This window comes from Balaenoptera ricei, chromosome 15, assembly GCF_028023285.1.
Source record: "Balaenoptera ricei isolate mBalRic1 chromosome 15, mBalRic1.hap2, whole genome shotgun sequence".
NCBI classification, from domain to species: Eukaryota; Metazoa; Chordata; class Mammalia; order Artiodactyla; family Balaenopteridae; genus Balaenoptera; species Balaenoptera ricei.
The window spans coordinates 79,975,602-79,987,063 of NC_082653.1; the positions used below are offsets into that span (position 1 = coordinate 79,975,602).

Here is an 11,462-nt window from a genome sequence, read left to right on the forward strand (position 1 = left end):
CTACCCTCTGCGGCCACACAGCCTCAATGGCCAGACCCCCCTTAAATAGCCAGGCCGCGTCCTTCCGGTTGCCCGACGGTCAGGCCCCGCCCCTCGGGACGCGCCAACAAACAGGCCCCGCCCCCGGAGACGGGCCAAAGACCAGGCCGCGCCCCTCGGGACGCACTAACGGCCAGGCCCCGCCCCGCGTGCGTGCACCGCCCCGCGGAGACGTGCAGGCCCTCGCGAGGCCAGAGGCTGAGGTGGCAGTGACTCTGCCGACATGGAGCTGCTGCAGATGCCGGAGCTGATGGGGCTGTCGCTGTTGCTCGGGCTGCTGGCCCTGATGGCGACGGCGGCGGTAGCGCGGGGGTGGCTGCGCGCGGAGCAGGAGACGTGCGGCCGGTCCGCAGGTTAGTGGGGCGGGGGCGCGTGGGGGCGACCCGCCGGACCTGTCGCTCCCGGCCTCCCCGGGGCCCGACCGGCCGTTAGGGCCTGCGGGGGTGCCAGAGATCCCCCACCTCCCTCCGGCCTCAGTTTCTCCTCTTGGGACATCAGTTTCACTTCGGGACGACCTGTTAGAACCTAGGCCCCGCGCTGCCCAGCTCTCCGTGGCCGAGGCTAAGCAGCCTTCCCTCGGAGCGTGAGCTTCTCCCCGGGGCTGCTACGGGGGCGCCAGGAAACCCTCCAGCGCTCTCCTTGTTCGTTATTTTCTGAAAACGGGGAGGAGGGGACGGACATTCATTTGTGAACGCCCTGGTTCCCCTACGTGCAGCATTTATTGAGTACCTGCTACCTCCTGTAGGCTTTGGGGTCTTTTCCTTTAGGGAGTCCAATGTCGGGTAAAAAAGAACAGGTGAAAATGTAAGTGAAAAATATAGTGTAGTACGTTTCATAGGAAGGTCAGTACTAGACACAGGAAACCCAAGGGTGGGAGTGGTCAGCCCTGCTTTTGTCGGTGGGCCGGGGGGTGTCAAGTAGGGAACACTTGACACGGGGTCTTGAAGGATAGACGTGTAAGAGTTTGCCAGGAGGCCAAGAGAGGGCGAATATTCCTGGCAATGGCAACATGGGTGAAGCCAAGGAGTCCTGGAACAGCATTTGGTTTGACTGTAGTGTGAGGGGAGAGGGAGGGCTTGTTAGCCAAGGCTGGAGAGGCAAGCAGAGGGCAGGCAGATTTGTCTTTGTATGTGGCCTCAGGAGTTTTCTTCCTGTAGGAATTGAGGAGCATCTGTAGCGATCTAACACATGCCAACTTTGCTCCTGGCCTGATTTTCAATTAAATTAGCTATTTGATACAAAAATGACTGGCACCATTTCCAGCACACGGGATGTACTCAACTCACGTCAACTACCTCTCACCTCTGGGTTCTCCCTGGGATTCCTTTGAGCCTTTTAATGCTTGTGTTGGGTACTGTGCTTGTCATTTTGTATATATTATCTCACCCAATTCTCAACTTCTCTTTTAGAAAACCAAGGCCCAGGGCAGTTACCTGAGATCAGGGTCACTAGATTCCAGTGTGCACATTATCCCCCACTTAGAGATGTCTGGCCAAGAATCTGCATTCCACTGGCCATTCTGTGTACCCGCTGAGCTGTGCCTGCCCAGAGAGGGCACCTTTTCTGATGTGCAACGAGGTGCTATATGGTTATGTGATATACACTAACAGCAAGCAGCCTTCTCAGGATCACTCAGTGGTAGAGATGCAATCCAAACCCAGGTCTGATTCCAAAGCCTCTGTTTTTTTCCCATATCCCTCTCTTCTTGAGGACAAGGGCCATATCTGGTCATCTCTTGTGCTTCCATTCAGTGCCAATCGTAGGTGGTCAGTAAGTGCTTATTGAGTGAGTGAATGGACGAATGACATGGGCCTTCCTTATAGGCCAAAGAGCAAATGGATTTCCACCTGACAAGTCCTTGAGATCCAAGAAGCAGAAACAACATCAGCGGATTCACAAGGAAAAGCCTCAGCAACACAACTTCACCCACCGCCTCCTGGCTGCAACACTGAAGGTACATGGTGCCCACGCACAGGACATGTATACAAAGACTCACACCCCCGTAGACTTTTCCTCTGTAGTGTTCTGTGCATGTTACAGACCCCTCTGCCTCTGACCAAAATCAGTGGGGATGCCCCATCCTATCCCTTCTCATCACATCCCATCAGCAGCTTGCTGTTAATCTAAGCAACAGGGCCCCAGAATCGTGGCTGCATGGGTTTTCGCATTTGCCCAAGGGGTTCCTGTTCATACTTGCTGCAACTCTTCCCCTAGAGCCACAGTGGGAACATATCTTGCATGGACTTTAGCAGCAATGGCAAGTACCTGGCCACCTGTGCAGATGACCGTACCGTCCGCATCTGGAGCACCAAGGACTTCCTGCAGCGGGAGCACCGCAGCATGAGAGCAAATGTGGAGCTGGACCATGCCATCCTGGTGCGCTTCAGCCCTGACTGCAGGTGGGACAGGATGGAGCCCCAGGTTTGCCTGCAGAAGCCCTGACCCAGGCTTATGTTCTTCCCATACCTTGTTTGGGGTAGTGAGGGGGGACCCAGGGTCTCCCTTGAGGTGGCAGAAAGGGAACATCCAGACAGCTTGAACACTGCCTGGGGCTCCTTGGAGGGCTATGGAGCTACATAGCAAGGAAGCAGAGAGAGGAAGATCTGTTCCTCCTTGGGAAGTACCAAAGCCTGACTTCCAGAGTAGTCTTGGAAGCTCTAATGGTTTTCTAAACCCTAGAGAGAAGCTAAAGGAGCCAGAGCTATGAGAGGCTTACCTTGTAAGGAGTTTTAAGAGATTTTGAATGAAGGGTTTAAGTTGTGAGGCTGGACTATAAGTCCTGAAGGGAGATCTTGATTTTCCTCAGAGCCTGCCTAGCATAGGACCTGGCACACACAGGTCTCCATGCCCAAAGGAGTGAGAGACTTGTCTGCTCCCTGTCTCTAGAGCATTCATCGTCTGGCTGGCTAACGGAGATACCCTCCGTGTCTTCAAGATGACCAAGCGAGAGGATGGGGGCTATACTTTCACGGCCACCCCAGAGGACTTTCCTAAAAAGCACAAGGCAGCCATCGTCAATATTGGCATTGCTGACACAGGTGAGGCATTCAGAGGATGGAGCTTGCCCAAGGCAAGAGGGAATGGACCCAGTTTTACTTACTGAGTGAGCGAATGCAGCCCGAGAGTTATGCTTAGCCCCGGTGTGACAAAAAGGGCCCTGGCTCTGGGCTCCCCTGGAGTCCTGGGAGCCACAGCAAGTCCCCTGGGGTAGACAGGTAGTAGCCACAGTCTTCAGCCAAATCCTTATCTGTGGTGACCCTTGGCTTGGGAGGGAAGCGCGGATACATTACACCGGGCAGCGGACGTCTTCATAAGTCAGTCGATCAGGTCATGGACCTCAGCTCATGGCACTCCTCTCGCCCTTCAGGGAAGTTCATCATGACTGCTTCCAGTGACACAACTATCCTCATCTGGAATCTGAAAGGTCAGGTGCTGTCTACCATCAACACCAACCAGATGCACAATACATCTGCTGCTATATCCCCTTGTAGCAGGTGAGGAAGGAGGGACTTTGGCCTCGGGCATGGGCAGAGGTTGGGGCTGGGGGGCCGGGGACAGAGCAGAGAGCCAGCTTCAGAGAGCAGAAGGGGCAGGCAGTGTGGAATCAGGACACCTGGATTCAAGTCCTTAGTCTCTATTTCTTCATCTATAGTTTTTAAGAGGTTGGGGTCGGGGTACTATGTATCTTACAGCCTGGCTGTGAGGATGGACTGAGGTCATGTATAAAAGCAGTTTTCAAAGGTAGTGTTTTAGGTACAAGATTAATTAACTTTCTCAGGAAAAAGTTTTGGCGGATTTGCAGAAAAAGATGCCCTTAAAATTAAGTTTTAATGCAACCTGGCTTGTGTGGCAGGTTTGTGGCCTCATGTGGCTTCACCCCAGATGTAAAAGTTTGGGAAGTCTGCTTTGGGAAAAAAGGGGACTTCCAGGAGGTTGTGCGAGCCTTTGAACTGAAGGGCCACTCTGCAGCCATCCACTGCTTCGCTTTCTCCAATGACTCCCGGAGGTGAGTGACTCCTCTCTGATTTCTTACCCATGACTTGCAGCCCCTCTTGGTGCCCAGGATCCTTCTGCCGTTCTCTGCAGCGGCTCTGAAGTGGGGCGGGTGCCTGGCCCGCAGCAGGAAGTAGACGTAACAGTGGAATTGGCTTCCTAGCTGGCGTCCCTAGCGCTGTCCCAGTGCCCTCCCCTCCAGGGTGTGTTGGGACTAGAGCCGTGACTTTCCCTGCTGCAGGATGGCCTCTGTCTCCAAGGATGGTACGTGGAAACTGTGGGACACAGATGTGGAATACAAGAAGCAGCAGGACCCCTACTTGCTGAGGACGGGCCGTTTTGAAGAAGCGAGCGCCGTGCCGTGCCGCCTGGCACTCTCCCCGGACGCCCAGGTTTTGGCTTTGGCCAGTGGCAGCAGTATTCATCTCTATAATACCCGGCGGGGTGAGAAGGAGGAGTGCTTCGAGCAGGTCCATGGGGAGTGTATCAGTGACTTGTCCTTTGATGTCACTGGCCGGCTTCTGGCCTCCTGTGGGGACCGGGCAGTGCGGCTCTTCCACAACACCCCTGGCTACCGGGCAGTGGTGGAAGAAATGCAGGGCCTCCTGAAGCGGGCCTCCAATGAGAGCACCCGCCAGAGGCTACAGCAGCAGCTGACGCAGGCCCAGGAGGCCCTGAAGAGCCTGGGTGCCTTGAGGAAATGACTCTGGGAGGGCACAGCAGGAAGGATCTGGCCTTCTGCCTTCGCTGCCGCGGCTTTTCCCAGGTACTCCCCAGCTGGAAGCCTTTTGAAAGGGGTGTGCTGATTTTCTTAATAGTGACTCTTCTCTCCTCTTTCCCACTGAAACTATTCTTGCCTACTTAGATCTCTCTCTCTTCTTGCTGGTGTGACTCCGGCCTTACTTGACCTCCCAGGCCAACGACCAAGGTGCTTTTCTTTTTCCTGGGCCCAAGGGGTGGAATCTGTCTTCACCGGGCATGAGGAGAGTGGTAATTAGAAGAGAAAGAGAGAACATGGTCTTTGACCTTGTGGCAACACACCCTGCTATCCAAAGAAGCGTGTAATTGTGCGACTTCCCTGACGGTCCAGTGGTTAAGACTCTGCGCTCCCAATGCAGGGGGCCTGGGTTTGATCCCTGGTCAGGGAACTAAGAAAAAAAAAAAAAAAAAGACAAAGAAGCTTGTAATTGTGGAGGCAAAACCTAGGGAACACCTGAGTACTAACCAGCAGTCTTGAAGGGATAGGAGATTGGGATATCTTCCAATTCCATAACTGTGGTATGGCTCAGGGAAAGGCTGATCTTAACCCAGCAAAGCGCCTAACTTCATCAAAAAGTGATTAAGGGATTTCATTCTGTGCCTCAGTTTTCTTATTTGTGAAATGGAGAATAATTATCTCTTGACCTCGTTACAAAGATGTTGTGAGAGTATGAGGGTATGAAGTCCCTAGATTTGGAAGCAAAGTAGAAAAGAGTCATAACATATGTTACCTGTTGTCCCATATCAGTTATTAACTACTGGGTTAAAACAGGGCAGTTTGAAACTCAATTAGAAAGAAACATATCCCTTGGGAAGGCCAAGTTTCTGGGACTTGATCGTACATTTCATATCTGATTCTGCTTTAAGTTGTTTGGGAGAATCACAGAATCCCGAGATAGGGCTCTTCTCTTCCAGGAGGTTATATCCTGTTTGAGGAGAACTTCTTTTCAGTTCACCAAACATTTGAGTGCCTACTCTGTGCCTAGCGCGCAGTACTGGACCCTGGAGATAAGTATGAATAAGACATCGTTTCTGCCATCAAAGATGGCTGGTGGGAGAGAGGTTCACATGTCTATGAAGTGCTTTTGTTAGTTTATTCATAGCTGGAGAAGGCTGTTGTAAAAGTTAAAGCGAGAGAGAGGATTGAATCAGGACAGAGGCAATGAATATGGAGTTGAAGGGTAGATTTGATAGATTAGGTATTTAGAAGTTCAAATTTTGGGACTTTGAGGACTGCTTGGATGTGAGATGGAAATGAGGAATCTTAGGAAGACTTGAGCCTAGGGAAAATTTACTCAATTCTTCCTCCCTCTCCCTAAAACTGGGACCTCCGCTAGTCACCCCCAGCTCAGAGAGATATTTGAACAAGTCACAACCTTGGAGTTATCCTTAGTTACTCCCTTTTCATACTCTCTCCGCCCTACTGCACTACTGCCGTCCACTCCACCAGAAAATTCTTTTGGTTACATTCCAGTTTATATCCTGAATCTGCTACCTCTCTCCATCTTTTCTGTTACCATCCTGGTCCTAGCCACTGTCACCTACTGGACTGCTATAACATAGCTTCCTCATTGGCCTCCGTACTTCTTCTCTTGCCTCGTTAAGTCACTTTTCTATGTAGCAGGGTGATCTTTTAAACATGTAAACCAAATCACATTGTTCCCAAGTTAAAACCCTGAAAAGACTCTCCATCACAGTTGGAATAAAATCCAAAATTCTCACCATGGCCTACAAGGTCCTATGTAATCTGGCTTCTTCTTTCCTCCGTGACCTTGGTTCCACTTTCCCAGCCACCCCAGCCTTGCTGTTCCTCCACCAAGCCAAGTTATTTCCAGCCTCAAGGGCGACTTGTGCCTGTGCTTTTCCCTCTGCTTAGAAGCATTTTTTTTTCTTCTGTTGGCAGTCTTGTCATGCTTGTCATAATTCAGTTCTCAGTTTCGATTATACTTCAGAGAAACCCTCCCTGACCACCCAATCTGAAGTAGCCCTTTCTACCAATCATATCACATCCATCACATTAGCTTATTTTATTTTATTTTGCATTACTTAATGCTATCTGAAATTACCTTGTTTGGATATTTGTTGGCTTCAGGGGTTTTCAGTTTAAATGCTTATGGATGTCAAATGGGTAATATAAGTGGGTGATTTGGGCCACAGTCTTCTGGGTGTAAGACAGTAGGAAATGGTGGGAACTGAAGTGATCTCTACGGGGCATGTGTCCTGGGTAAGGGGCAGGCGTGGCTGCAACTTAATAGTCAGGATTCCAGCAGAAGTTGCCTGTTTCAGAGAAGCTAGAAGTTGGCAATTTCTTATAAACAGAAAAACTCAGGCACTGTAGGGACCAAACAGAATGCTCCTGTGGGCAGGATGCGGCCCAGCAGTCTCACTGGCAGCTTCTGGATTGTTCAGTAACCCACTGGAATGTGACAAGAATCCTTGTCTGTCTGATTTGCTCTGTATCCCACACACAGTACCTGGGATAGAGTAAGCACTCAATAAATGTTGAACTCAAACCAGGGCAGTTGACAGAAATTTCAGTACCCTCTGTGTATTGTGGTTTTATGTTCCTAAGAATAGACTTCTGACTGATAATACTATGCACCTGGGTCCTGGTGAATACTTGCTTTCTGAATGTCTGAAGAATGAGACTAAAACACTTTGCACATCTGCTTGGCTCTGGCTTTACTCTCGTATATCCAGGAGAGGAAGTGACCACAGAATGTTGAGTTACGGAAGTCAGAAGTCTTCAGTTCCAATTTCAGCTGGGGCACTTACTGACTTGAGGCCTTGAACAGACAGATCACTTGACCTCTCTGAGTTTGTTTCCTCATCTGTAAAATGGGAATAAATCCTGTCCTTCGTGCTTTGCAGGGCTATGAATTTCTAATAAGATGAATGAAAGCACTACAAAAAAGTCATTACAGAGACTTCCTGAGGACAGAAAGCTCCTCTCACTAAAGATGAGGCTGCTTGTCTTGTAAGCGTGGAGAAGCTACCTGGATATTCATGTAGCCTAGAGGCCACCGTGGTTTTTTGGTAAAAAATCCTTGTGTGTGAAGGCAGTGTTAATACTTTAATATTACTATTTCAGTGTCTGTGGGTTTGAAATTTTTCAAAATAAAAATTTGGGGAAATATTTTTAAATGGTGATATATAGATTACTTTTATCAGTCATCAAAAATAGAAAAAAATATTTAAACCACAAAAGTGCACATCTAAAGGCCTGTTGATAGTCTTCATCAATTTCAATTAAGGTAATGAGAATACTCTTATTTAAAAGATGTTCTGGGGGATTCCCTGGCTGTTCAGTGGTTAGGACTCCGTGCTTCCACTGCAAGGGGCACGGGTTCGATCCCTGGTCAGGGAGCTAGATCCCGCATGCATGCTGCAACTAAGAGTTCGTATGCCACAGCTAAGGAGCCCACCTGCCGCAACTAAGACCTGGTACAACCAAATAAATATTTTTAAAAAAATGATTATAGGTTATATCAGAGACCCAGCATTGCCCCAAATTGGCCACATATCTAGAAATAATAATTTGGGATTCATGTTCTCCTCTACAAAATTACAGAAATATGAGTCTTCCAGGTGATCCTGGCTTGTTTTGAGCACACAGCTCTTGAGGCTGAGGCCCACTGATAGAACAGGTTGGCGCTGCAGAATCAGCCTCAGCAACCGAAAGCATGATTCATATACACAAACCTGGGAATGTCTTCTTGAGATTGTGACTGTATGTCCAAGTCTTCATTTCTTCAAGCTTCCAACTCTGATCCCAGAGTTCAGGGCAACTGGAAAATGAGTGTGGTTTCCACTTGCTTTCTATTCAGTATACATACCCAGCTTGAGTCCATTTGCATTTTCTTGGTCACATTAATAGTGGCTAACATTGAGTGCGAAGCCTTCAGTCCCTACCAACTCACTATTGTTTTTGCCTCAGCAAAACCCAGTAACCAACCACATCTTAGTTTTTATTTGGTGAAGTCCCACTTCCCCAAATCTTAATCTGTACAATTTATAGGGGATAGACCCAGACCCTCCATGGTGGGCATATAACCAATCAGCATATTCCTGGACTTTGCCAGAGCTTTAGAAAAGTGAAAATATGTTTAATTTTCTGCTGGATTGCTTAGTAAGTTGAATGTAAAGAAACTATGTGTAGTCCTGTCCAGGAATGAAGCCAACACAGGAAAGCAGCCAAAGATGTAGAGAGATGCTGTGCTGAGGATGCTGCTTGTTTAGACAGCTGGATCCAGACACACCTGAGGCTGCCACCACTGGACTGTCAGTTATAAGAGCCAATAAATTCCTGTTTATGATTGTCCGTTCGAGTTGGGGTACTCCTACTTGCAACTGAGAGAGCCTTGACATCAGTATTATTAGAGAGTCCAAATAAATTGCCCAAGGCACATAACCAATAAATGGCTTGCCCAGATCTTTAAGTTTAGGCCTATCTAGTACTAAAATACATTCCTTTAGGGAATTCCTTGGCGGTCCAGTGGTTACGACTCTGCACTTTCACCACCGAGGGCTTGGGTTCAATCCCTGGTCTGGGAACTAAGATCCCACAAGCTGTGCGGCCTGGCCAAAAAAAGAAAATTAAAAAAATAAATTCCTTTCATTTGTAAAGCTAGAGGCAAGGATACAAATGAAGGCCCACATGCCATGCCATGTCTTAATATTTCTTATAAATTAAGCTGAGCTCAAATATGTTCTATCCTCCTACCTTCATATAAAGTCCTGGAAGGCCAAGTTCAAATTTAGAATTCTCAGACTCAGGACTGTGCCACAAAGTGTTGTCAAAGCCAACCATCCCATGATCAAGGCCGTCCCCCTTTTCCCACCTGATTCTTTCCCGCATTGCAAGAGATACCCCAGCCCACACCTCACATGCCATCACATCCCTGCAAGACACCACCCGCCCCTTGGCCACCAACCGCTTGGGCCTTAGGGTGTGCACCGTGGCAGCCCCACCTTTGTGAGAATGGACCTGGCAAGAGGCTGGTACAAGCTCTTGAAGCAGGGTTGTGTCTGTTTGGACAGGGAGTCCAGGGTCTAGTGGATGAGATGGGGACAAAAGCTCTGGGCGGTCACATTTCCCTGGTCCTGCAACTGTGCCTCGTGGGGAGGGGCATGGCAAGAAGAGGGCCAGGCCAGGACTCCTCCCTCCGGAGGAGTCCTCTTTGCCCACAAACACTGTGTTGACCACACTCCATCTTCTCCCTGCAATTTCAAGTTCACTATGCTAAGCTCTCCTCAACACGTCAGAAATGTAATACAGTATTTTATTGTGAGTTCCTGGGGGTTTGACCAGGTATGTATCAGAGTTTTTCTAAAAGTTCTGGATACCTGAAAGCAGTCTTGTGCGTTTTCTTTACCGGTATCTGTGGTCTGATTACTGACTCTCCATTCTCACCTTCAAATTCTTCCAAGCATCCCAGAGACCAGCTGCACCCAGGGTACCAACATGGAAACCATGTACACCTTGATCCTTCATCACAGTCCTAACCACTCGACCGCCAGGGAATTCCTATACCCTTTGATTCAAAAGCCCTCTTTTGCATAGTTTCTGCACCCAATACTCAGTGCTTGCCACTGGGAAGCAAAGATGGATAGATGGCATTCCTTCCATCCAGAAGGCACTTGATCTGGTATCAGGAAATACAACAATAATAGTAACAACAGCAAATATTGATTATGTGGTAGGCAAGGTTCTAAGTGCTTTGTACACATTAGGCTATTTAAGCTTCACCCCATCCTATTGGGTAGATATTGCTATTCCCATCTTAGAGATGGTGAAACTGAGAAACAAAGAGGTTAAGGGACTTCCCTAAGTGACAGAGTTAGGATATGAACTTGGCTCCAGCCCTTGTGTTCTCAACCCACTCTTACGCAGCCTCCCAGCCATGCCTGTACCCAGAACATAGGCCAGAATGTGGTTACCTGCCATCAGCGAGGCACAGCCCTGTGCCCAGTACAGTGCCTGGTACTCAGAAATGACAAAATGAAGACAGCCAGGGTATTACTGAATATCACAGAACCCGTGTGTAGAAGGGTCTGGAAGTAGCAAGAGAGGCTGGAGAGGAAGAAAAAACAGGCTTACTCAGAGAGGCAGATGGGAAACCAGACCCAGTGTCAGGAGGATGGATAAGGAGAGCTCCCTCCCCTCTCCTTTTTTTCCTTCCTCCCTCCCTCCCTCCCTCCCTTCCTTCCTTCCTTCCTTCCTTCCTTCCTTCCTTCCTTCCTTCCAGGGGTAGTTGCTAAACATCTTCCATGGGCTATATTTGGAGTATACAAGTTGTTTCCTCCCTGTGGCTGTGGGGAGAAGGAAGGCCTGGATGTACATGACTAGGTTACAGATCTCAAATAAATAATATTTTTGTTTGCTTGTTTTTTATTTAAGGAGAATATTTAAATAATAAAACCGCGTCAGAGCTCCTTAGTCTGCCTTGCAGATTCTTTCTCATCAGGGCCTCAGCACTGGCTCCCAAACTGGGCTACACATAAGATCATCTTTTTAAAAGTACACTAAATGTACTTTCCTCTTGTTTGGACAAATTTCTGTGATGTGGCAGCAGAACAATGACCGCCCCCCCCCCCACCACAAAAATGTCCACATCACAATACCTGGGACCTGTGAATTCGTTAGGATACATGCTGTCTTAGTTTGGGCT

At 48.7% G+C, this 11,462-nt stretch overlaps 1 protein-coding gene across 1 annotated transcript; it reads left to right on the plus strand.

Annotated features, from left to right (window-relative positions):
- The first annotated feature begins 213 nt into the window (after positions 1 to 213).
- TBL2 (transducin beta like 2) lies at positions 214 to 11,230 on the plus strand. Its single transcript, XM_059896571.1, has 7 exons — positions 214 to 392; positions 1,863 to 1,993; positions 2,254 to 2,438; positions 2,926 to 3,077; positions 3,407 to 3,533; positions 3,893 to 4,045; positions 4,274 to 11,230. The coding sequence occupies exons 1-7, from the start codon at positions 263 to 265 to the stop codon at positions 4,734 to 4,736; spliced, it is 1,341 nt and encodes a 446-aa protein (XP_059752554.1). The 5' UTR covers positions 214 to 262; the 3' UTR covers positions 4,737 to 11,230.
- Positions 11,231 to 11,462: the final 232 nt, after the last annotated feature.